The sequence below is a fragment of the Phascolarctos cinereus genome, unplaced genomic scaffold (assembly GCF_003287225.1).
Source record: "Phascolarctos cinereus isolate Bilbo 61053 unplaced genomic scaffold, phaCin_HiC Scaffold_2;HRSCAF=192, whole genome shotgun sequence".
NCBI lineage: Eukaryota > Metazoa > Chordata > Mammalia > Diprotodontia > Phascolarctidae > Phascolarctos > Phascolarctos cinereus.
In genome coordinates, this window is record NW_027555625.1 from 406,221,361 (window position 1) to 406,249,177 (window position 27,817).

Genomic DNA, 27,817 nt, shown 5'->3' on the forward strand with positions numbered 1-27,817 from the left:
GAGAGCAAAATAAGGTGAAAGCTCATCTGTTAGAATTCAGGATACCTAATAGAGTCCCAAGTTTCTGGTAGAATGGAAGTCAGAGTGATGACTTGGGTAGAGGCATCATGGTTTGGAGCTAATGGAGACTTGGGGACAGGATAAAGCAAGAGCTCACTTATTAGCATTTATTAGCTCCTGGGGTGAAACCTCTGGTGGATAGAGGTGGCATGGTTTGAAGCAGTGCTTGAAAATTGAGATGAAGGGACGAGGGCAAACCTTGAGAGATGACTGGGCCATGGATGATGACCTAGCAAAGGAGACCAAGAAACAGTGTTTGAATGGTAGGAAGAGAACTAGGAGAGAGCAGTTTCACAAAAGCCAAAAAGATAGTATCCAAGAAGAGGAAATAATAACAGTGTCAGAAATTGCAGAGAGATCAAGAAGGATGAAGACAGAGAAAAGGCAAATGGATTTAGCAATTATAAGATCACTGGTAATGTTGCAGGTAAGTAGTAGAATTATTTCAAAGGTCTAAGAAATTAATAGAAAGTGAGAAAGTGGAAGAAATGAGGTTTAAGAGAATGACTGTGAAAAGAGGGAGAGATATAGGATAATAGTTTGAGAGGATGACTGGGTCAATTGGAAGTTTTTAAGGATAGAGGAAACCTCAGCATGCTTGTTGGCAGGAGGGAAGAGGCCAGGAATTGAGAAGAAATTGAAAGTTTAGAAAGGGTGAGAGTAGTGATCATAGAGCAAGCTTCTATAGGAGACAAGAGAAGTGAAATTAGATATGTAAGTAGAGAGTTTGGTGTAAGCAAAGTGAAGAGCCGTATCTTTCCAACAGCCTAGTGCAAAAAAAGAAAGAATAAGAAATTGTGAGTAGAAGATAAAAGAGAGTAAAGAATTTAGGACTGTTGGCCACTTTCTTAGTAAAGTAGGAGGCTAACGGGAAAGGAGAATGGAAATGTTGTATGGCGCCAAGCAGCAGTAAGGATCTAGAGATTAGGTAAAACAAGTGGATAGTGGACTAGGCGTACATGATTGTATAAGGTCTAGTTTTCAGCAGCATGTGAGTAAAAGGTAGTAATAATAGCTAATATTTATGTAACATTTTAAGGTTTGAAAAGCTCTTTACATATATTATCTCATTTGAATCCTCCAAGCTACCTGTGAGTTAGTTACTGTTATTATTATTTCCCTTTTGCAAATAAGGAAACTGCAGCAGAGAGGTGTTAAGTGACTTGCCCATGGTCACATAGCTGGTAAGTGTCTGAAGCAGGATTCAGTTTAGGTCTTCCTGACTCTAAGTCCAATGCTTTATCCACTAGGCCACTTAGCTGGTTATAAAAAGCAGATGGTAAAGAAAACCCAAGGTTGGGGTTTGGCAAAATGTTATAGGAAAAGAGGTCAGGTTATTCAAGAGTAGAGAACAGTGTGTCTAGTTAAAGTACTTTACTATATAGTCAAGACTGTGAAGGAGTGAAGATGAGACCAGAGTAGAGACGCTGGATTGGGAGAGCAAAGAGGAGTATGGTGACTTAAGGTCATAATGATGTTGCAGAATAGTGAGACAGAGAACAAGGTGCTAGGATACAGAATGTTGGAATGTAGTAGTCTAACAGGTATGGGTAATGGTGAAATCAGAACAATCAACAAACATTTATTAAGCTCCTACTATGTGACAGGAACTGTACCAAGCCCTAGAGATTCAAAGAAAGATAAAGGACATTCTCTGTTCTCAAGGATCTCACAGTCTGATGATAGAGACCATGTGCAAACAGTATGTAAAAACAAGCTATACAATCCTTGTGTATGGCTCAGATAGAGTGAAGATCACCTCATAAAAATTAAGAAGGTTGGTGAATCAGGAGTTCAGGTTGTCTGAGAGCACAAAGTTGAAGTCCCTAAGGATATGGACAGGGGTTCAACACAGAGGAATACATTAAGTCAGATATTGAACTTCTTGGAAAAGAGGGAAAATGCCCTAAAAGCCAGTGTATGGCTTTAACAAGGATTTGGACAGAGTGATGTAGACTGAATGACCCTTGAAAAAAGAAGAGTTTGCTCTGTAAAAATAGGATTGGGAGGGTCTATATGTGGCAGTGAAGAGCACATAATTTGTCTACTCCTGGTCTAGTGTGTTGTGAGGCATGAGAGAACATGTACCTATTACAGATGACCAGAGCTACAATATCTTCTGGGAAGGAGTCATGTTTTTTTTTTTCCTGTGGCTACAAGAAGATTGAGGAAAGTATAAGGGAAAGGAGTATGAGATTTACAAAAAAAAAATGTGTTAATGAAATAACAGAGTGCAAAGGGAGGGCAGGGCAAAATAGATACTTGCAAAGGATTTGGGTCAAGGTAAATGGAGATAAATGAGTATGACGTGATAACAGAAAAAGAGGACTTTAATTTAAGCAGCCAGCAGCTTAGAATCACAAGGATTAGACAGGAAAGAAGTAGCAATTTGTTAGCCGTAGGTTGGAAATTTCCAGGGGACACTCAAGGGTCTTGTGATGATGGCCTTGTTGAACTCACTTAGCAGCAGTAAGCTTACCTCTTCCAAAGATGGCAAAAGATGATGTACAGTCAGAAATACAACATAGTAAATAGAGCACTGGACTTAGTCGAGAAGAACGAGTTCAAATCCAGCCTTGACACTCACTAGCTGTGTAACTTTGGGCAAGTCACTTAACCTGTACTGCTGCATTTTCCTCATCTGAAAAGTGGGGATAATATAGCATCTACCTCCCAGGGTTGTTGTGAGAGTACAATGAAATAATATTTCTAAAGCACTTTGCAAACCTTAAAGTACTAAATAAATGCTAGCTATCATCATCATTATCATCATTAGCCTCTTTTTATTTCTTGACTCCTAGCTTGGCCTCATGACTGAGGGGGCCTGTTCCCTTGTTGAGGTACTGGTGGCAAAGAGCCTGGTGTCTAAGGTACATTTTATGGTTGTGGAGGGCTGAGGTATTTTTCTCATACAGCTTAGTGAAGCCAACCTTAGTAGGTAGTGCCTCTGCACATGGCAGTGTGTTCGAGCTTGCAAGTCCAGTCTCTGAGCGTTCATTGATAAGGAAGGGCTTTAGCATTGTTGTGGCAAAACAAGGCAGAACTGATGCGATCTCAATAAATTTCTGGATCAAAGATGCTTATAGATTCCAATCTGAGAGCAGCAGTTGATATAATCTTCCAAAACAAGTGATAAAGAAATGGTATTAGGAGCTGGATTGGGATCCTTAGTGTTCACTTAGGACTTCCCCCTGCCCTGTACCACACCACCAGCCTAGGTGTTCTAGTAATAACTGGACACCTGATGCACTGTTGTAGCCTTCAATTAGGACAGAGGTCCAAAGCTATAGTTTCTAGAGCATAAAGAGACCTTCAAACCCACAAAAAATACATCTTGCCTTAAAAGATAATAAAAACTCTAATCTGAATTCTGAACTCATACACTGTCAAACATTGGAAGGTACTTGAGAGGGCATCCAAGGCAACCTCCACCCCAGTGTGAATGCCTTTTATCCCTGAAGTGATAAAATCTTGAAGTATCCCATTTTACTTTGGCACAGCTTTCATGCTTTCCTCAAAGATTTAAGGTGCTGGTCAGTCAGTAAGCATTAAGTACACACTGTATTCTAGGTACTGTGCCAATCACTGGAGATAGAAAGAGAAAAATTAGCTACTCCCTGCCCTCAAGGAGCTTACATTCTAATGGCAGACAGTACATATACATGTCCGAATGGACATAGTTTCCAAATGTCCATTTGTTATTTCAGGATAGATGGCCTAACTGGTGTAAGTATTAATAATTATCCTGAGAATTACTTTGAAAAAAGCACCATATTTTAGAAAGATAGGAATATAGCTCTGAATGGGGAGTGGGGAAGAAATAAAACTGCACAAGTAAGGCTTCTTTCAAAAGTTAAGAAAGGGAGAAAGCTGATCTTTTCATAGGAAAGCTAAGAGATTATAAACAGTTATGATCTTCAAAGAAAGCTATTCTCTAAAAGGTAATAGTATAGGAAACTCCCTCTGCCAGTACAGTTTGTCACTTTCTCTACAAATGCATAGGACACTCAGAGGTTCAGTCACTTGCCCAACATCACAGAGTCAATATATGGCAGGGACAGGATTTGAACTCAGGTCTTCCTAGCTTCAAGATTAGTTCTCTATTCACGCTATTCACTGACTTTAAATAAACTATCTAATGCAATTGATTTCTTCTACTGAGAAAGGGAATCTTTCAAAATGGGATTCACACTGTTGGTTTCAGTATACATAAGCAATAAATGGATTCATTTCTACACAGGGACTTGGTCCTTCACTTATCAGTGGCACATCTAATCATAAAATAAACTTCAAAAAAATCACATAAGGTGCTAGCCAATAGAAAAAGGAGGAAACCCAGAACAAATTATTGGGAACGCTTTTCCTTATATCAAGCCAAAATCTATCTGTGCAACTTTTCCGCATTGCTCATAGTTCTGTTTCCTGGGGCCAAGCAAAACAAATCTAATCTCTCTTTAACGTGACAGCCCCTCAGGTACCTGAAGGTAGCTATAAAGCTGAACATCCCCAATTCCTTCAAATGACCCCTGTATGGCATGGTTTTGAGATAATTATAACCTGTCTCATACACACACACACACACACACACACACAACACACACACACAACACACACACACACACACACACAAATAAATTCAACATCCTGGTTACCTTCCTCTGGACCTTCTCATATTGTCAGTATCTTTTTATATGTGGTATCTGAAACTGAATATAGTACTCCAGATGAGATCTGACCAGAGAACTACAGCAAAATTGTTTATCCCCCTCATTTTATATCCTGTGCTTTTATTAACTTAACCCTAGATTGAATTTATTTTTTAACTACTACATCTCCCCTGTAGTCTACTAAAACCTGTATATCTTTTTTCATATGAACTCTTATTCAGTTATATTCCTCCATCCTGTGCTTTCTTTCCTGTTATATGTAAACAAATATTTTTAACTTTTCTTTTTAAAAATTTTAAGTTCCATATTCTCTCCTCCCTTCCTTGAAAAGGCAAGCAGTTTTATATAGATTATACATGTGTAGTCATGCAAAATATTTCCTTATTAGTAATGTTATAAAAGAAAACACAACCTCAAAAACAAGAATAATAAAGAAAGCAAAAAAAGGTGTGCTCCAATCTGCATTCAGACTCCATCAGTTCTTTCTTTGGATGTGGATAGCATTTTTCATTATAAGTCATTCAAAATTATTTTGGATCATTGTATTGCTAAGAATAGCTGTCATTCACAAGTTGATCATTGTACAATATTATTGTTACTGTGTACAGTATTCTCCTGGTTCTGCTTGTTTCACTTTATATCAGTTCATATACGTCTTCCCAGGTTTTTCTGAAAGAATCCTGCTCATCATTTCTTAAACACAGTAGTATTCCATCACAATCATATACCACAAGTTGTTCAGCCATTTCCCAACTGATGGGCATCCCCTCGATTTCCAATTATTTGCCACCACAAGAGGAGCTGCTATAAATATTTTTGTACATATAGGTCCTTTTCCTTTTTCTTTGCTCTCTTTGAGTTACTGACCTAGTAGTGCTCTTGCTGGGTCAAAGAATATGCACAGTTTTATAGACCTTTGAGCATAGTTCCAAATTGCTCTCCAAAATGCTTGGATCAGTTCACACTCCACCAATAATGCATTCATTTCCCAATTTCCCCACATCCTCTCCAACATTTGTCATTTTCCTTTTCTGTCATATTGACCAATCTGATGGGTGTGAGCTGGTACCTAAGAGTTGTTTTAATTTGCATTTCTCTAATCAGTAGTGATTTAGAACATTTTTTCAAATGATCATAGGTAGCTTTGAATTTCTTCTGAAGACTCACTGTTCATATTCTTTGACCCTTTATCAATTGGGGACTGACTTGTATTCTTATAAATTTGACTCACCTCTCTATATATTTGAAAAATGAGGCCTTTATCAGAGAAATTTGCTGTGAAAATATTTTCCCAATTTTCTGCTTTTCTTCTAATCTTGGCTGTATTGATTTTACTTGTGCAAAATCTTTTAAATTTGATGTAATCAAAATTATCAACTTTGCATCATATAATGCTCTCTTGTTTGGTCATAAATTCTTCCCTTAAGCATAAATCTTACAGATAAAATACCCCATGTTCCCCTAATTTGCTTTTGATATCACCCTTTATGTATAAATCATGTACCACTTTTGAGCTTATCTTGGTATACAGTGTGAGATGCTGGTCTATATCTAGTTTCAGCCAAACTGTTTTCCAGTTCTTTCTTTTCTTTTCTTTTCTTTTCTTTTCTTTTCTTTTCTTTTCTTTTCTTTTCTTTTCTTTTCTTTTCTTTTCTTTTCTTTTCTTTTCTTTTCTTTTCTTTCTGCAATTGGGGTTAAATGACTTGCCCAGGGTCACACAGCTGGTAAGTGTCAAGTGTTTGGTCTGAGGCCAGATTTGAACAGAGGTCCTCCTGACTTCTGGGCTGGTACTCTATCCACTGTGCCACCTCGCTGCCCCTTGCTTTCCAGTTTTCCCAGAGTCTTTGTCAAATAGTGATTTTTTTTGGGTCCCCAAATCTTGGCTTTCTGGGCTTGACACTAGATTACTATGGTCATTTACTTCTGTGTGTTGTATACCTAATCTATTCCACTGATCCATCACTTTATTTCTTAGCCAATACCACATTATTCTATGATGATCATTGCTTTGTAACACAGTTTGAGATCTGATACTGCTAAGTTACCTTCCTTCACATTTTTTCACTGATTTCCTCGATGTTCTTGACCTTTTGTTCTTCCAGATGAATTTTGTTATTATTTTTCCTAGCTCTGTAAAATAATTTTTTTGGTAATTTTGATTGGTATGGCACTGAATAAATAAATTAGGTGGAATTGTCATTTTTATTATATTGGCTTCTCCCACCCATATGCAGTTAATATTTCTCCAGTTGTTTAGATCTGAGTTAATTTGTGTGAGAAGTGTTTTGTGGTTGTGTTCATATAATTCATGGGTTTGTCTTGGCAGATAGATTCCCAAGTATTTTACAACAGTTATTTTAAATGTCTCTTCCTACTGGAAATGTCGATGATTTATATAGGTTTATGTTATATCCTGCAACTTTGCCAGAGTTGTTAATTATTTCATCTAGTTTTTCAGTAGATTCTCTAAGTATACCATCACATCAGCTACAAAGAGTGACAATTTTGTTTCCTCATTTTCTATTGTAATGCCTTCAATTTCTTTTTATTGTCTTATTGCTATGACTAGCATTTCTAATACAATAATTGAATAATAGTGGTGATAATGGGCATCCTTGCTTTGCCCCTGATCTTACTGGAAAGGTTTTTAGCTTAAATCCATTACAGATAATGCTTGTTAATGGTTTTAGATGGATACTACTTGTCATCTAAGGAAAGTTCCATTTATTCCTATGTTTTCTAGTGTTTTTAATAGGAATGAGTGTTGTATTTTGTTAAAAACTTTTTCTGCATCGGTTAAGATAATCATGATTTTTGTTAATTTTTGTTATTAATATGGTAATTTATATTGATAGATTTCCTAATATTAAACTAGCCATGCATTCCTGGTATAAATCCCATCCAGTCATAGTATATGATCTTTGTGGTATATTGCTGTAATCTCCTTGCTAGTGTTTTATTTCTGACTTTTGCATCAATATTCATTAGGGAAATTGGTTTATTATTTTCTTTCTCTGTTTTTGTTCTTTCTGCTTTAGGTAACAAGTAAATAAATTTCATAAAAATAATTTGACAGAACTTCTTATTTACCTTTTTTTTCAAATAGTTTATATAGTATTGGAATTAATAATTTTTTTAAATGTTTGGTAGAATTGACTCATAAATCTATCTGGTCCTGGGAATTTTTTCTAGGGAGATCATTTGTGGCTTATTTAATTATTTTTGTAAGAAAGCGTTATTTAAATATTTTATTTCCTTTTCTGTTAATCTGGGCAATTTATATTTTTATAAGAATTCATACATTTCATTTAGATTGTCAGTTTTATTGGCATGTAATTAGGCAAAATAACTCCTAATAATTGCTTTAATTTCCTCTCCATTGGTGAGTTCACACCTTTCATTTTTGATAATGTTTATTTTTCTTTTTTTTAAATCAAGTTAACCAATGGCTTATCTATTTCTTTGGCTTTTTTCCCCCATAAAACCAGTCCCTAGTTTTATTTGTTAGTGGAATAGTTTTCTTTCGGTTTTATTAATCTCTCCTTTGATTTTCAGGATTTCTATTTTGGTGCTTAATTGGGAGGTTTTTAATTTGTTCTTTTTCTAGTTTTGTTTGTTTGTTTGTTTTTAGTTATGTGCCCAATAATTCATTGACCTGCTCTTTTGCTGTTTTATTGATGTAAGCATTTAGAGATATAGATTTCCCCCTAAGTACTGCTTTGGCTGCATCCCATAAATTTTGGTATGTTGTCTCATTGTTATCATTCTCTTTGATGAAATTATGGACTGTTTCTGTGATTTGTTGTTTGGCTCACTTATTCTTTAGGATTAGATTGTTAAGTTTCCAATTAATTTTTAATCTGTGTTTCTATGGCTCTTTATTGAATATGATTTTTATTGCCTTATGATCTGAAAGGGATGCATTTAATACTTCTGCTTTTCTGCATTTGGTTGTGAGGTTTTTATGCCTGGATACATGGTCACTTTTTGTGAAAGTGCCATGTACAGCTGAGAAAAAGATATATTCCTTTCTATTCTCATTCATTTTTCTCCAGAGGTCTATCAAAGCTAACTTTTCTAAAATTCTATTCATCTCTTTAACTTCTTTCTTATTTATTTTATGTTTAGATTTATCTAGTTCTGAGGGATGTTGAGGTCCTCCACTGGTATAGTTTCACAGTCTGTTTCATCCTGTGACTCATTTAAATTTTCCTCTAAGAATTAGGATGCTGTGTCATTTGATGCATATATGTTTAGTACTGATATTACTTCATTATCTATGACACCTTTTGGCAAAAGGTTTATCTCTTTTAATTAGTTCTGTTTTTGCTTTTGATTTGCCTGAGATCATTATTGCGACCTCTGTTTTGTTCTTGTCTTTGTCTTTTTGTTTTGTTTACCTCAGCTGATGCATAGTAGATTCTGCTCTGCCCCCTTGTTTTTACTCTGTTTCAAGTGTGTTTCTTGTAAACAGCATATTGTTGGATTCTGGTTTTTAATCCATTCTGCTATCTGCTTCTGTTTTATGGGTGAGTTTACCCTATTCACATTCACAGTTAGGATAATTGTGTATTTATCTTTATCCTCTTTTCCCCCTATTTATTCTTCTCTTTTTATACTCTGTTCCTCTTCAAAAGTGTGTTTTAGATTATGGCTCTCAGGGAGTCCAGTGATTCTGACATTGTCTCTCCTGGATCTATTTTCAGGTCAGTTGTTTTTCAGTAAGGTCTTTTACATTTTCTTCTATTTTTTTCATTCTTTTAAATTTGTTTGATTGATTCTTGGTGTCTCATAGAGTCACTAGCTTCCACTTGTGCGGTTCTAACTTTTAAGGAGTTGTTTTCTTCAGTTAGCTTTTGTACTATTTTTTTCCATTTTGCCAGTTGTACTTTTTAAGGAGTTGTTTTATTCGGTGAATTTTTGTTATCTCCTTTTCCATTTGGCCAGTTCTACTTTTTAAGCAGTTGTTTTCCTTTTCCGAGCTGTTGATTCTTTTTTCATAGTTCTCTTGCATCACTTTCATTTCTTTTCCCAGTTTTTCTTCTACCTCTTTTATATGATTTTTAAACTCCTTTTTGAGCTCTTCCATGAGCTCTTTCTGGGCTTGAGACCACTTTCCGTTTTTCTTTGAGGTTTTGTCCATAGGTGTTTTGACATTTTTGTCCTCTTCTGAGTTTGTGACTTGATCTTTCCTGTCACCATAATAGCTTTTTGTGGTCAGATTCTTTTTTTTTCTTTCCTCATCTTTTTTAGCCTTTTTCCTTTCTTTACAATTTGAGCCCTGCTCTTGAGGTGAAAGGGGCTCTGTCTTAGGCTTCTCATGCTTGGGGCTACAGGCCCTGGCTGTACCTGGTGCTGCACTGATGTTACCCTGAGAGACCCTCATATCTGGTGCTGGGTTAAGGGGGTGGGGTGGGGGTAGCTAGCACTGCTGGAAGTTGTAGGAGTCTGGCGACTCACCTGGTGCTGAGATAGAATCCTAGTGCTGGTATCTGGTGTGTGGGGTATTTCTGTGTTTCTCTAGGGAAGCGGGTGCGAGGGAGTTAGGAGGGGTTACACTGAAGCACATCAAAGTCTGACTGCTAGAAGCTGCCTGTTTGCCTGGGGCTATGCCGAACCATGTGGTGGTTCTTGGAGCTGGAGTCTGCCTGTTCTGGCTATACTGAGGCATATGGTGGGTTCTGATGTTGGTGTTAGCCTTTTCTGCCACACTGGGCTCAGCATCTCCCACTGGTTTGCTGAGGTGGGGCTTGCTGCTGGCTTGGTGGGACACTTCCTGTCCTGGATTGTGTTCCCTTTTTACCTAAATGAGGCCTTTCTTGCCAATTCACAAGTTTCTTGGGCTAAAAGATTGTTTCACCTCATCTTTTTGCTGGTTCTGCTGTTCCCAGGATTTGTTTTGGGACACTATTTTATGGTTGTTTGGAGGTGACTATGGGGAAGAGTTACAGTGATTTACTGCTTACTCTGCCAGTCTTGGCTCCTGGAAATCCCACCTCCATTGTTAAAGCTCCTCCTTTTACAACTCCTTTTTTAAAAAAATTAATTCATCCAACTGTAGTTTTCAGTATTCACCTCCACAAGATTTTGAGTTCCAAATTTTCTCCCCATTTCTGTCCTACCCTACCCCAAGACAGAGTGCATTCTGAATGCCACTTCCCCCAATCTGTGCTCCCTTCTATCACCCCATCCCTTTCTCTTATCTCCTTCCCCTTCTGTTTTCCTGTAGGGCAGGATAGATTTCTGTACTGCATTGCCTGTATGTCTTATTTCCCAATTGCATGTAAAAATTATTTTTAGGGGCAGCTAGGTGGAGCAGTAGATAGGGCACAAGCCCTAGAGTCAGGAGAACCTGAGTTCAAATCTGGTCCCAGACCAGACCACTGACGAGCTGTGTGACCCCTAATTGCCTCGACCCCAAAAAAAATAACCAAAAAACACAATTTTAAACATTTGCTTTTAAAACTTTGGGTTCCAAATTCTCTCCTTTTCTCCCTCCCCACCTACCCTCATTAAGAAGTCAGGAAACTCAATATAGGTTATACATGTGTAATCATGCAAAACACTTCCATAATATTCATCTTGTGAAAAACTAACTATATTTACCTCCATCCTATCCCCGTCCACATGTATTCTGTTCTTTCCCTTGACCCTATCCCTCCTCAAAAGTGTTTGCTTCTGATTACCCCCTCCCACAGTCTGCTCTCCCTCCTTACATTCTCCCTTTCTTATCCCCTTCCCCCCTTTTGTCCTGTAGGGTAAGATAGATTTCCATATCCAATTGAGTATGTATGTTATTCCCTCCTTAAGCCAAATCCCAATTAGAGTAAGATTCACTCATTCTCTCTCACCTCCCCCCACTTTCCCTCCACTGTAAAAGCTTTTTCTTTCCTCTTTTATGTGAGATAATTTATCCCATTCTACCTCTCCCTTTCTCCTTTTCCCAGTGTAATCCTCTCTCTCACCCCCTAATTTTATTTTTTACGTATCATCCCTTCATCTACAATTCACCCTGTGCCCTCTGCCTATGTATACACACACACACACATATATAAAATTTTCCCTCCAACTAGCCTAATACTGAGAAAGGTCTCATGAGGTACAAATATCATCTTTCCATGTAGGAATGTAAACAGTTCAACTTTACTAAGTCTCTCATGATTTTTCTTTCTTGTTTACCTTTTCATGCTTCTCTTGAGTCTTGTATTTGAAAATCAGATTTTCTATTAAGTTCTGGTCTTTTCATCAAGAATGCTTGAAAGTCTTGTGTTTCATTGAATGTCCATTTTTTTCCCCTGAAGCATTATACTCAGTTTTGCTGGGTAGGTGATTCTTGGCTATAATCCTAGGTCTTTTGACCTCCAGAATATCATATTCCAAGCCCTCTGATCCCTGAATATAGAAGCTGCTAAATATTGTGTTATCTTGATTGTGTTTCTACAATACTTTTTAATTTTTGGCTGCTTGCAATATTTTCTCCTTGACCTGGGAACTCTGGAATTTGGCTCTAATATTCCTGGCAGTTTTTATTTTGGGATCTCTCTCAGGAGGTGATTGGTGGATTCTTTCAATTTTTATTTTACCCACTGGTTCTAGAATATCAGGGCAGTTTCCCTTGATAATTTCTTAGAAGATGATGTCTAGGCTCTTTTTTTGATCATGGCTTTCAGGTAGTCCAATGATTTTTAAATTGTCTCTCTTGGATCAGGTCAGTTGTTTTTCTAATGAGATATTTCACATTGTCTTCTATTTTTTCATTCTTTTGGGTTTTTTTTTATAATGTCTTGATTGCTCACAAAGCTTCCATTTGTTCCATTCTAATTTTTAAGGAATTATTTTCTTCAGTGATTTTTGGAATTCCTTTTCCATTTGGCCAATTCTGCTTTTTAAGGCATTCTTCTCCTCATTGGCTTTTTGGACTTGTTTTGCCATTTGGGTTAGGCTATTTTTTAAGGTGTTATTTTCTTCAGTATTTTTTTGAGTTTCCTTTAGCAAGCATGATTTTCTTGCAGCACTATAATTTTTCTTCCCAATTTATCCTCTGCTTCTCTTATTTGCTTCCAAAATCCTTTTTGAGCTCTTCCATATCCTGGGACCAATTCATATTTTTCTTGGAGGCTTTTGTCTGTAGGAGCTTTGACTTTGTTGTCTTCTTCTGGTTGTATGTTTTATCTTCTTTATCACCAAAGTAAGATTCTGTGGTCTGAGTTTTTTTCATGCAGTTTGCTCATGATCACAGCCAATTACTTGAGTTATAAACTCTTTGTTAAGGTAGGGGTCTGCTTCCAGTGTGGAGAATGTACTGTCCCAAGTTTCAGGGGTTTTGTGCCACAATTTTCAGAGATACTTCTAGGGACCTGTAAATTTTCATTTCTTCCAATGTGGTACAATCAGGGGCAAGGTGTTTACTCCTTTCCTGGCTTTTGCTCTGGTGTATGAGTGACCATAAGCACCCTTTTCTGCCTTGGAATTGTGAGGTGGATTCCCTCTCTACCACAAGTGCCACCCCACCAGCACTCCTCCTCACCCTAGAACTGTGACCCAGATCCAAGCAGGGGCAAAGCAAGAGAATCCTGCCTCAGCACCAGCAAAGAGATTCCTGCAATCCCCCTCTGATCAGCCACTCAATCCCCCAACCATCTGTGGGCTGAAAGCAGCTACCGCTCTGGGGCTACACCAGGACTGGGGCTGGACTGTGCTCTTCTCTTACTCAGGTCTGACAAACCTTCCCTACTGACCTTCTAAGTTGTCTTTGACATTTGTGGGTTGAGAAGCCTAGAAACCAGTACAACTGCTAATGATTCAATTCCCTGAGGTCTGTGCTCCAGGTTCACTGAGGTCCTTTCTTTGCCTGAGTGGCCCATGCTGAACTGTGCTCCTCTCCCAGCCTAGTGCATTAGACCTTTCACATCAACCACCCAAGTTGTCTTGGGCTGGAAATTTGTTTCACTCTGTCTTTTTGTGGGTTCTGTTGCTTTAGAATTTGTTTAGAGACATTTTTACAGGTATTTGGAGGGGTTTGAGGGACAGCTCAAGCAAGTCACTGCTTTTACTCTGCCATCTTGGCTCTGCCCCCTCCCCCCACAACTCTTTATGTGAGATGATCTTCCCCATTTTTCCTCTCCCTCCTCCAAGTGCATTCCTCTTTCTCACTTCTTAATTTTTTTAAAAAAATCATCCCATTATAGTTAACTCATACTTGTGTCTTCTGTCTATGTATACTCCTAACTGTCCTAATAATTATAATGTTCTTAGAGGAATGTCAACAGTTTAACCTTATTGAATCCCTTATGATTTCTCTTTCATGTTTTAGCTTTTTATGCTCATTTTGAGTTTTATGTTTGAAACTCACTATTTCTATGTAGCTCTGTTCTTTTCATCAGGAATGCTTGAAAGTCCTCTATTTCATTAAAGATCCATTTTTCCCTCAAAGGATTACACCAGTTTTGTTTGATAGGTCATTCTCGGTTGTAATCCTAGCTCCTTTGCCTTCAGAAATATCATATTCCTTGCCCTCTGATCTTTTAATGTAGAAGCTGCTAAATCTTGTGTGATCCTAACTCTGACTCCATGATATTTGACTTGTTTCTTTCTGTCTGCTTATAATATTCTCTCCTTGACCTAGGAGCTCTGGAATTTAGCTATAATATTCCTGGAATTTCTCATTTTGGGATCTTTTTCAGGAGGTGATTGATAGGTTCTATTTTACCCTCTGGCTCTAAGATATTGGGGCAATTTTCCTTGATAATTTCTTGTCTACTTTTTTATCATGGCTTTCAGGCTGATCCAGTAATTCATAAATTATTTCTTCTGGATCTGTTTTCCAGGTTAATTGTTTTCCTAGTGAGAGATTCCACATTGTTTTCTATTTTTTCCTCCTTTCAATTTTCTTGTATTGTTTTTGGTGTCTCACAGAGTTAATACTTGCCCAATTCTAATTTTTAAGGAATTATTTTCTTCAGTGAGTTTTTATGCCTCCCATTCCATTTGACCAATTCTGTTTCTTAAGGAGGTCTTGTCTTCAGTGAATTTTTGTATCTCTCATTTCATTTAGCCAATTCTACTTTTTAAGGCATTCTCTTCAGTGGATTTTTGTGCCTCTTTTACCATTTGACCAATTTTGTTTTTTAAGATGTTATTTTCTTTAATATTTTTTATGCTTCTTTTACTAAGCTGTTGACTGTCTTCATAATTCTTTTGCATCCCTCTAATTTCTTTTCCCAATTTTTCTTCCACCCACCTTACTTGATTTTAAATCTTTTTTGAGCTCTTCTAGGAATTCTTGTGGGTCTGCATCCAATTAATTTTTTTTCTTGAGGCTTTGCTTGTGGCTGATTTGACATTTTTTTTTTCCTTTCTGGATTTGTGTCTTGAACTTCTCTGTCACTATAGTAATGTGTTGGGTTCTTTTTTTTTTGGCCCATTTGCTCATTTTTCTAGCCTATTTTTTAACTTATAACTTTATGTTAAAGTTGGGCTTTGCTCCCGGAGTAGAGTGGCACTGTCCAGTCCTTTCTTGCTTTGTTTTCAGAGCTAGCTTTGGGGATCTGTAGGTTTTCCATGCTTCCAAGGTGGTGTGATCTAAGAAGAGTTGTGGTCACTGCTTTCCTGGCCTGTGCTCCAGTTTTTACCCAGGAAGGGAGCTTATTCCCCTGTAGCCATCAGCATGAGCCCTCTTCCTGGCCTTGTGACTGTGACAGCCCCCACTCTTCTTCAGCCTTAATTGCTAGTGCTGTCCTCTGTCTTGGAATGGAGATCAGGGTCCCTCTATCACTGTGAACTACCTTAAGCATTCCTCTTCCTGCTGGAACAGTAACCTGGGCCCCTGCTCCCCTATGACCAAAAGTGCTATTGCTCCTTTTAGTCCTAGGACTACAACCCAGAACTGCTTATGGGCAATGCAACAGGCTCCTGAACCCAGCACCAGTAAAGGGTCCCCTGCAATCTCCTTCAGCCTCCAACCTCAACAACCCCTAAGTGAAGGCTGAGAGCTCTGGAAACTGCTGCTGCTGCCAGTGCATCCACTCCCAAGGCATGGCTTGAGCTGCCTGAGCTGCACTCCTGGGGCCCACCACCACATCTGAGACAGACCTTTTTTGCTGGTGTCCTTAATTGTATTGGACTGGAAAATATTTCACCCAACCTTTTGTTGGTTCTGACATTCCAGAATTTGATTTGAAGCATTATTTTAGAGTTGTTTGGATAGAAATTTGGGAGAGCTTGGTTGAGTGCTTCTGTGCTCTACCATCTTGGCCCTACCTGGAGTTTCTTGAGTGAAGGAGGCCATCTTGTGCTTTTCCAGATTTTTGTATCCAAGTGTGACAATCACAGCATTGGAAGGAACTTAAGACACCATCTAGTCCAACATATACTTGAATAAGAAGCTCCTCTACCATAAAGTGGTCATCTATTCTTTTCTTGAAGAATTCCAAAGAAGAATAATCCACTGCTTCCTAAAACACCAGTTCCACTTTTGTTTAACCCCAATTGTTAGGAAATTTTTCCTTATATAAATCTAAATTTACTTCTTTATGATTTCTGCACATTACTCTTAGTTCTGCCCTCTGGGGCTAAGTAGATCAAGTCTTATCCTTCTTTCATGTGACAACTTTTCAGATACTTCAAGACTTTTGTGTCTCCTTCCCACCCCACCCCCAACCAAGTATTTATATTTATCTCTAAATGTCATTGTTTAAAATTTGAACCAGTCTCATTTTGAGATCTTCTGGGATTCCATTTCTGTCGTTAGACCTAACTTAAGATCATCTGCGTACATATTATGCCTTTATCCAACAGAACGTAGGGCCAAGGGCAAAGGTTTACATTGATCCATGCATGCATGAGTCCAGTCATTACACCAATTTTTAATCTACCTAACTGTACTATCATCCAGCCTAAAACTGTACACCTTATTCAGAAGAATAACAGGAAAAATTTGATCAAATATCTTGCTAAAATCCAGGTATGATATGTCTATACCTTCCGTTTTATAGGCCAATCTGGTGACCCTATCAAAAAAAGAAAGCAGTTTGGTCTCTTTGCTGTTGGTCTATCTACATGTTATTTCCTCTAGTAGAATGTGAGTTCCTTGAGGACAGAGACTATTTTCACTTTGTAGTTGTATCTACACTATCCAGTGTTGTGCTTGGCACCTAACAGGCATTTAACAAATGCTTATTGCGTGAATCCAGTGGAAGATAACTTAGGGAATAATTGTTTGCTTTATGAAAACAAAAATCTTCACTTTCTAAAAGAACCTCTTTGGACGTTCACAGAATAGTGGAAAGACTGGTCTAGGACACTAAACCTTGCAACTAACTAGCCAGGTACATGGAGAAGTTACTTAATTCCTCTGGGCCAAATAACATGATCTCTAAGGTCCCTTCTAAGTCCCAAAAATTCTGAATTTTGTAGAATGTTTAAAATATGATTCATTTTGCATACAACTTTTTAGAGATTCTAAAGAGATCCAAACTCTGTTCAGATTCTTAACTAGAACTCCTTTTATAAGTCATTGAGAGTAGGGAGGGTTGGCGGGGGGAGGCTGGGAGGGAAGGAGGAAAATGTATTTTAGGAACTTTTTTTTTTAGAATTGGATTTTACTTTGTCTCAAGTCAGAAAGTCAGTTGGTGGACTCCATGAGGTCTTTTGTACTTTATTCAGGAAATCTGTGGTCAGATCAATCCTGTGAAATTATTTTGTATTAGCAAATATTTAATGTAACTTTAATTTGTATTACCATGTAGTAGTATTCAATTTCTTTTGTGCAGGCTAAACACTTCAGTTAGTGTTGAACAATGAAAATTATATCCCCTCATTATATGTACTTTAATTTAGATGCTTAATGGCTTTTAATGTTGCAAAATAAGTTTATTATTATATTATGATCTCATTTGTATTATATTGTCTTGCTCCTGTGTATCTGCAGTGATACGGTCATGGTTTACTAAAACAATAATCCCCAAGAAATAGGTCATTAACAGTAGTTAACGATTACTTGTGATCTATGGTAATGACTGATTTCTTTGGGATTATTGCAGTTATAAACCATAATTACAGATTATTACAGCAATAATTATTTTGTTAAGGAAAAAAATGTTCCCTGCTTGAGAGGCTGCAAAAACAAGTACATTGAACATTTCAGGAGCAACAGAGGATAAAGAAAATTGTGATGCAAATTTTGGGTCATAAAATAAGTTGAGATCTTTACACATATATACATAGGGATCAAGTGAGAGCCCTTTAATAAATACCTTTTTTTTTGAAGGTGATATAGTCTAAGATGTATGGGTTCATGGAAACATCTTTTAATTTTGTGGAAGCATTTTAGTAATAAGAGCTTATCCCTTTGAAGGTTATAAATTTCTCTTAATACTTTAAATTTCATTGAATGTTTTAAGTATAAGAAATATCACTATTCATTCAGTTAAATAAGAAAGCTGCACATAAAATAAACTTTGACTTTTAGAAGAAAGTATACTTGCATTTGAAGGGCTGAAGGTCATTCAAGAGCATTTTTGTGTGTGTGTCCTTTCCCTTCCATAGTTCTATAGAAACCATTTTTTGCATGCTTTCTTAATGGAGCTATACCCTTTGTCTTTTAAAATAACATCTGTTTAAGATTTGAGAATTTTGAAAATATTATCTAATATAATTATTATCTGATAATTATAAAATTTCAGAGGTCTTCCTCTGAACAAAAGAGGAACAAAAATATTATCTAGTCTAAGTATCTCATTTTACATATGGAGAAACTAAGACCCAGAAGAGGTAAGTGGGTTACTCACAGTCACATGGCTAGTTAGTAAGATAGTTAGGACTAAGTAATATTAATTTGGTTGTAGTATACATTTTGTGGGTATGAAATCACAAGTAATATTTTATTTTTTGAGGGAATACATCAGGCATAGTCTATGAGTGGCTGGCTAAAATTTCTTCTTTTTCACCCAGATGCATACATCTTTAGAGAACCATTCTGTGTATCCTTCTTCAGTTCTAAGGAATTATTTTTAAAATGCTGTTGTTATTGTATATATTGTACATAACATTCTATACATCCCTCAAAAAAATTTCTAATTTGGCCCTTGCTAGCCTGGTGCTCTGTCATGAGCATCAAAAAGATATCTCTGTGCTTATTAACAACAATAAGAAGGATATTTCCATAGTTCTTTAAGGTTTCCAAAGGATTTTCCTTTCAACCCTGTTAAGTAAGTAATATAAGTATTTTCCTTGTTTTACTTGGGCTTGGGCTTAGAGAAGGTAAATGATTTGCCCATAATCACACAGCTAGCTAGTTAGTGTCAGAGTATGGACTTGAATCTAAATTTTCTAAGTCAAAGATCAGTTCTTTTTCTACTAGACCACATTACTTCTTCTGGAAGATCTTAGTGTATAACCATAGTTTTTGAAGTAGTGTGATTAGTTGACCAAATTTTCGCTTTTCAGTGATTTCTTCTGGTTCAATGTTCATACAGTCTATGAGAGAGAACTGTAATAGTGACACATTCTTAAACTAACCAACAAAAATCAAAATTTCACATATATGCAATGGAAAGAACTATTCACATTGGTCCTTTTTCACTCACATTCTTAAGAGTAATGTCATCATTGAATGCCTTGTTGGAAATCCCCAATTTGTAACCAACCCTTTCAATTCATTACTTTTTCTAAGCCAGCAAAAGTGAAAATGAAAAAAATAAAACTGTAAAAGAAAAACCAATAAAATAATGTTAACTCAAACATCTGTTTTACTAAATTATGGAACATATCTAAAAGATAAGTAGGTGCACTATGGATAGGAACTGAACCTGTGATTTTATTGATATAAGGAACTCACAGGTAAAGAAACTCCCTCTCCCAATGCAAATCAGAACCATCTCTGGGACTTATAAAATCTTGGAGTGCCTAGAGCCCTCAGAGATTTAAATGACCTCTGCAGGGTCACACAGATAATATATATCAAAGGCAGGACTTGAACCCTGGATTCAAGGATAGCTCTTTATCCATATGCCATGTTTCCTCCTTTTTCCTAACATACTAGTACACAAATGTGTTTTAAATACCATTTAACGATAAGGTATTGTCATCAATACTTCATCATATTTTGATTCTTAGAAGGTTTTGAATATAATCCTTTGTATTTGTTCAGACATTTTAAACTTTTTTTTAAAAGACCATTTATTATGCCTTACAAAACTTTTTTTAAAAGGTTTTTTCTTTTTTCTCTTTTCTAGATCTGATATTTCCTTTTACTACTTCAGAAAAAATTGGCTCAAAATGGAAGGCTGAAAAATAGAAAATTTAATATCTCCTTAAATATTAACTTTATTTGATTGCATCATTGGAAAACTAGTATTCAAAATGTATTTCTAGGAATTACTTCTATGTTTATATCAAAATGAGTTATGATTGATAGGAAGAAAGTTGACATATATGAATGAATACATCTCATAAAATATTAGGTGTTTTTTTCCCCTTAGGTGAATACATCTTATAAAAAATAATTAAGAAAAAGTGATGGCAGTCTACTACAAGCTGGATTTGCATGGTTTTCTTTGAAATAAATAACTTTATGTGATCATTGGTACTATGTATAATAAAATGATTTAAAGGAATGGAAAAAAATAATCATTCTTATGTTTATCTTTTCCATTGCTGAGAAAGTCATTGCCTTTTACCTAAAGATATTTATAGGTTTAGTGGCTTTGCATTTGGGCCATTTTTGCAACAGTCTTCAGAAATTGATTGTGGTAGAATTACAAATTGCTTATAAAGGAAGTTTTAAGAAGCTTACTATTTTAGAAGTTCTGAACCACTATTATCTGACCTTTTTGGTGCCATCCTCTAGCACCAGGGTCAGCAAAGTATGGCCTATGGGCAAAATCTAGCTCACAGCCTTTTCCTGTATAGCCTTTGAGATAAAAGTTATTTTTAAACTGAGACCTATAGGCCATGACTCCTGCTTTAGAATAGAATTAAAATAGAAATAGAATTTAGAATAGAATCCATCCCTATTTTTTAGTTCTGATACTAACTCTTGAAAAAGTAAGAATCAGTTTCTGCTGATTTTTATATTACTGCTATATTTCTATCACTGACATGTCCAATTGAGTTAAGTTGGTCCATTCATTTTCAACAACATTCATTAGGCATCTAATATGCATTCAGTTTAGGTTATATGAGTGATAGATAAGGAATAAGAGACACTATACCAGCCCTCTAGGGAGTAGCCAGTCTGCTTGAATATACAAGAAGTATCATGCAATTAGAAAATTTTGCAAGGTCAAATGTCAAAATGTGTGGTAGACACAATAAGTGGTCAAGAAATAATTTTATAATTAGAGCCTGCTTGTCATTTGAAATAAAGATTAACTATATTATTTCAGGATCCTATGTAACCAGTCTGTTATAGTTGTGCCTGTTTTACTGAAAAGTCAGTGTTGGGAAAATCTAAACCAACAAAATAGATGGAGGTGCCTACTTGCATTACAAAATCATCATTCACTTTACAAAAGAATACACATCGGACTACTGATAAAGTGATCTGGTAGATTTATAAACATGAAGTATACACAACTATTCAGGGCTATATTTGTCCTCTAAAGTCTTGTTCTGAGCTTATTTTTATATTATGGTCACTTTGAGAATAGTTATTTTTATTTTGTTATTTGTAAACAATAGAGAAGATAATAGCATCTTTAGGCCTCAGTTTCTTCATCTGTAAAATGAGAACACTGAATCCCATGACCTAACATCTTTTCCCACTCTGAATCTATGATCTTGTAACCTCATATATTAGAAAAATAACTTCCACTAATATTCATCCCTTATGATGATTTTAGGTTTTAATAACTGCTAAACTGAAATAAAACTGTCAGCTTCCTTTTTCCTCTTTATGTTCCTATTACATTCTTCCTCCTATATTTTTTCCTTAATGATTTCTTGCCTGTTTTTATGAGGTTTTATATTCAGACATACCATAAAATATCTCCAAATTTACAAGGTGACTTTTGAAGTGCATTTAGTCCCTACTTGTAATGTCTTCAGTTAAGTTTTTTCACATATTATTTCTCTGTCATGCTCATCATTTTGGTTCTATTTTATGAGGTCAAATTAGAGTTGATGGTGTCTTGTCCAATCAATTTCCCTTCACTAATAGTGTGAAGCAGGGCTGCATAAAAGGTTCAGTTTAATTTAATTTGTTTTATTCAGCTGTGCTATGTGATATCCCCAGAATGTAAATACTTATCTAATCCTCCAGGAAGTTTTCTACCTCAGTTGCTTAGAGACTACACCAAGGTACACAGTGGACACAATGATTAAGGGTTATATACTGACGACTATCACTATTTACAGGAAAATTAGAAAAACTGTATGCTTCTGCCTTTCTTCCTTCTAGGTCTTATTTATTAAAACACAGTTTTTCCAAAGTATTAAAATTTGATACCTTTTCAGAGCATTCAAATCACTAATGTTTTTTTACTAGCACAAAAGCAATTGATTTGGCCCTGCCAAAATAGCTTTCTTATCTTTTCCAAGTTTACTTGGAAAGGCCAACACCAATGATAGCACATTTTAGATACTGTATATATGCCATGAATTATTCATAAATCACTTAAAATTGGAGAATTTGATGAAATAATGACTGAATTTGTGTCTGTGTATTCAGATATAAAACCAGATTTTTTTTTAATATAAGAAATTCCTCAATCTTTAAATTTATTGCTATGGCACTGCCTCTTGAAACTGAAATTGAAAGAATTTCAGTGGAAAAATTTGTGATTTCATTGTATTGCTCTCAGCTACCAGTCCAAGATTCTAAAACCATTAGCTATTTTTGAAAAATAAAGTTTAAATGATTATCAGACTACATGAATTAGCACGTTGAAAATCTTTGGCCAGTTTAGTGTACTGGTGCGATGGATGGAACACCAGGCCTGGAGTCAGGAAGACCTGAATTCAGATCTGGCCTCAGCCATTTGCTATCTGTGTGACCTTGGGCAAGTCACTTAACCCTGTTTGTCTCAGTTTCCTCATCTGTAAAATGAGCTGGAGAAGGAAATGCCAAACTACTCCATTATTTTTGCCAAGAAAACCCCAAATGTGGTCCCCAAAGAGTCATGACTGAAGTGACTGAGGAGCAGCAACAATCACACTTGAAATGTCAAAGAGACAAAGACTTTGGAAAATATCTGAAAACCAGCAACTTGTCTCTGTCCTCCAAGAACCAAGCTTATGAATAGGCTATTAAAGTCATGACACATCCTGTTCAGCTTTACTTTGGAATTTGCTTGTTCTGACTTTCTTTTCTTTTTCATCCACGTTAGGACGTCTTGCATGGCTGGTATACTTAGTTGGAACTGTTGTAGGAGGAAGACTAACTTACACTAGTACAGATGAACATGATGTAATGGATGGAGAATTATCTTGCCGGTAAGTGCTGAGTTAATTAAAAGAATGTCATTCAAGATTAATGTCACCTGTCTCCCAAAACCTCTTTCTTTCCCTCTTAAATTCTGTCTTCCTATAAATGGCACCACTATTCTTTTAAGCCCTTTATGCTTGAAACTGTAGCATCTTTCTTTTTTTGTGAGTCAGTTGGGGTTAAGCGACTTGCCTAGGGTCACACAGCTAGTCAGTGTTATGTATCTGGGGCCGGATTTGAACTCAGGTCCTCCTGACTCCAGGGCCAGTACTCTATCCACTGCGCCACCTGGCTGCCCCCTCTAGCATCTCTCTTGACTCTTTATTTTTCTTCTCCCCTCACAACTAATCAGTAGCACCATTGTACAGATTCTGTCTCCTTAATATTTATCTCCCTTTTTCCCTTATCCTCACCAACCTATGCGTCAAGTATTATAATAGTTATAATAGAGACCTAATTGTCCTTCTTTGCTCTTTTCCCTCCTTTTGTTATATCCAATTGAATATGTCTAATCATTTTCTTGATCAAAAATCATTAATGGTTCCTCACTGTTTAAGGAAGTCCAAACTCCTTAAACTGGTGTTTTGGGCTGGGCCTGACTCAAACCAGTCCTCTGTACTTTAGAGTCAATATCAGAACAAAATGAGACATTTAATTAGCAAAAGGAGATTTACTTATCCAGAGTAGGAGGATAGGCAAATAGAGTAGGCATTAAGAAGACTCAGTTGATTCATCTTAGTGAAGCTCCCTTGCCTGAGTTGTCCGTTGTGATCCATCAAGCATCAGAAGGGTCTCTGGAGCTCCTCCTCACTATTTTTGTACGCAAGTGATCAAGAAGTGATGGTAACAGCGTATGTCTTTAGTACTCTGAGGCAGACAAGTTTGGGAGCAGGTCAGGATAAATTGTTCCTACCTCTCTTTACCTTCAAGCCAAAAGTCCTGCTCATTCTTCAATAGCTCTCTTATTTGACCCAGCAGATTGTCTTGATATGCCCTTGGAAGAAAAGAGTTCTTCTTTCTGGGAAATTTCATAATACTTTTGTACTTACTGCCTGTTATTTTAAACCACACATTCACTTCCTTTTACTAAACCACGCATTCACTTCCAAATTCATCCCTTCTCAATCCCCACCTAGTGAACCCTGTCTTGTAACAAAGATTAGGGGGAAAAAAGCAATAAAAAAGCAGTTCAGCAAAACTCTTGCTGACATTTCCACAAAGGCATATTGTTTCAACTTTTTACCAGAACCAAACTTGGTCATTCTAATTACACATTAAGTTTCATGCTGTTGTCCATTATATTTATATTGTAATTATGGTATATATTGTTTTCACAGTTATAGTTATTTCATTTTGCATCAGTCCACATAACTCTTCTGTACTTCCTTGAATTCTTTATATTCTTCATTTCATGTATCACAATTTTATTCATTATATTCATGTACCACAATTCATTTGGCCATTCCCTAGTCCAAATGGTCAGTGTTTCCCATTCTTTGTTATTACAAAAAGTACAGTTATTTTGGTGTATGTAGAACTTTTCTTTCTATCTGTCTTTAACTCTTTTTGCGAATATTCCTGGCATTGAGATCTCTAGATCAAACAGAATGAACATTTTTGGTGTAGTGTGTGTGTGTGTGTGTGTGTGTGTGTGTGTGTTCATGTGTTTGTGTTCTACCTGTCTCATCCAGACTGGAAATAACAGTGGCCACTCACAGTCCTTCTTCCGATATTTAATCAGCACAGAAGCTTTAACTTGCTTTTTTTTTTAATGACCTGGGCCAGTTTAGCCTATCTTAGGCAACTTAGTAGCCATCCTGTCATGAGGGCTCACCATATTGTCTCCAGACTTGGTGCAGACCCCAAATCAACTTTAGCCCTATTGCAGCTCAAAACTCCCAAACACAAGCAATCCACCAGCCATAGAATGCACTACCATTCCTGGCTGTAGTTTGAAATGTGTACATTATTTGGATGTAGTCCATAGTCATTTATTTGGATTTTCAATGAAGTTTTATACTTTATTTAAAATTGATTGTTTGTGAACTGTGAACAGAATCATAAAAGCACCTTCAGAAAATGATCCAGTGACTTTTTTGAACTGTTTCCTGCTTCTAAGTTGATGCTGGGAAAAAATTGCATTGTCTGTCAGGCTTTTGCATCAACATAAGTCTATTTGTCATGCTACCATCTCTTTCAGTTTTCGTTCTTTGTGGTTTGCACCATGGTAAACATGAAGAAAAAATTATATTTTGATTTGAAAAATCTCTTCAGGCTTAGGTGGGAGCAACAGCAACGGGTTTCAGGGATTGTTTGGGGTGTTTTTTAACACACTAAAAAACTTGAAACCAAGTTTTACCCTGATTAATCAATCTGTGGAAAATTTAGAACTTTCTATTTTGTATGAGTTAACAAGCATTTATTAACCTCTAACTCTGTATCAGGTAGTGTTCTGGGCATTTATTGTAAAAATGGGAAAATGACGTATATGCAGTAATTCTGAAGAGAAAAAACCCTGGCTAGAGTCAGTCAGTTTTCAAATTTGGCATTTAGCAAGTACAACTTAGCAAATTATCAATATGCTGAGCGTATGTACCTAATTAAGTAATCTCTTCCTATAAGTAATTTAATTTAGGAAGATTATAAATAGCTGTCATTGAAATAGCTGTTATGGTGCTACTTTTTCAATATTTTACCTGAAAATATTTTTATTTTATCTTAAGAGTTTTTCAGCTTATATCTTTGTTGGATTCCCGTTTGCCTCGGTGTTGTAATGAAAAAATAGAACTTGCAATTCTTTGGTTTTTGGATCAGTTTCGTAAAACGTATGTGGGTGACCAACTTCAGCGAACCTCAAAGGTAAGTTTTTATAATTAATTTAAACCACTGTTACTTAAGATGAAGAAAAAGGTGCGTGTAAATGTATAAAGGTGACTGATATGCAGAATAAGAAAAGTTGCTTGCCTGATTTCTTTGGGAGAATACATTATGTATTGGAATTCAAGATCTTGAGGTTTTGAAGATGATCTGTAGTTCATTTTCTTGATTTATGCTTGGGCTTGCCATTTTCTTTGAGGATTAGTGGGTAATCCATGAATATTTTTAACAGTTATATTCATTAAATAGTTAAGATTATTTTGAATGTTTTAATGGATTTTGTTATATTGTGTTATATTTCAAGGGTGAGAACACAAGATTTATTCTTTTAATAGTTCTGTTCCTTTGACAGTTACTCACTTATGTGGTTTGTACTTTATTTCTCACATTACTTGGCTTTTCTGCATGATAAATAGCAGGGACTAGAAGAGTTAGCAGCATCTTTGAGAAGTAGCAGTTAAATCACCTTAACTGTAAGGGACACTTATTGTCTAGATATTGTAAGAATGGCATCAGCAAGACCAGATTAATTGATCTTGAAGAGTATCAGAGGCATTTATATGAGCCCTAAGCCAATATTTAGTAGGTCTTATGACATCGAGTAAGATGTGTCTGGGATTTTTTTCTTACTGATGCAGTAACTCTTTTCAATACCCCTCTATGATAAGCAGTCCCAAGGATATTTTTATCTCTTTAAGATTTAGTTTGTGCTTTAGCGATGTCAAAGAATTTCTTACTTGAAAATTTGAGACATAGCTTTTCATTATGCTGTTAGACCTTTTCCCAAGGAATTTTAATGTTACCTTCATCATCTGTGATTTTTAGACAAGAATGATTTTACTCTGAAGTGAAAAATGTATCTGTTGAATTCTCCTAGCATCATTGTTTGAATCACTTCAACCAAACTTATCTGCAATTTAGGATACACCCTTGTATTTTGAAACATCTTTGCCTTTAGTGTCATTAGAATTATTTTTCAATATTTAATTGTCACTAAAAGATACCATAAGGAAGGACTAGGAAGAACTATAGCACGTGTTGTTGTTTGTGATTAAGACTAGTTAGATTACATTAAACAGAAAGGAAGATAAGGTACAAATGTACATATACATGTGCCTTTCACTTTATACAAAAGTTGTGTTCCTGAAAGATTAACTTGAAGCTGAATTATAAGGAGAGTAATTTTCATATAGCACTTCCTAAGTTATACAGAGATTCCACATATATTATCTCATTTGATCCTCACAAGGTGGGTGTAGACATCCATTTCATTGATAAGAACACTGAGGTGCTTACTCTAGGGCACAGAACTAGTGTGTGGTAGATCTAAGACACAAACTGAAGTTTTCTGGCTCCATATCTGGTACCAATTTGTTAACTAACACTGCCAGATAGTTGAGTCTTGTAAATGCCCTAGAAAAGCTCATTTAAAGGAATCCTATGGGAAATCCTTTTTAAAAAATGAAGACTCTTGTTTATAACACAAAAAGTGTTGGTGCTAGGCACTATGCTAAGTATTAGGGATACGAAAGATAAAAACACAAATAATTGCTGCCCTGAAGGAGCTTACTTCTTTTTGCTGGCAACTAGTATGCCTTTGTGAGAAAAAAATAATCATGCCAAACAAATTCATTTTTCTTTTATGATAGTTTTTGTAAGGGGAATCATAAAGTAACTGAATTTTGATGTGTATTCTTTTTCTCATGGTTCACTAGATACTTGCTCTATTCCTTTTTGTAATAGGCTAAATACAGATTGTAGTAGATCCGGTCTAATGAAATTTAGTTAG

At 36.2% G+C, this 27,817-nt stretch overlaps 1 protein-coding gene across 4 annotated transcripts in view; it reads left to right on the forward strand.

Moving 5' to 3' along the window:
- The window catches only part of RANBP17 (RAN binding protein 17), a 324,967-nt gene that overhangs the window by 50,517 nt on the left and 246,633 nt on the right, over nucleotides 1-27,817 (forward strand). For all 4 annotated transcript variants that reach the window (XM_020992315.2, XM_078150547.1, XM_078150546.1 and 1 more), the window contains 2 exons: nucleotides 23,054-23,159; nucleotides 25,875-26,010. In XM_020992315.2, the coding sequence (XP_020847974.1) occupies nucleotides 23,054-23,159; nucleotides 25,875-26,010 (242 nt within the window). The remainder of the gene's footprint in view (nucleotides 1-23,053; nucleotides 23,160-25,874; nucleotides 26,011-27,817) is intronic.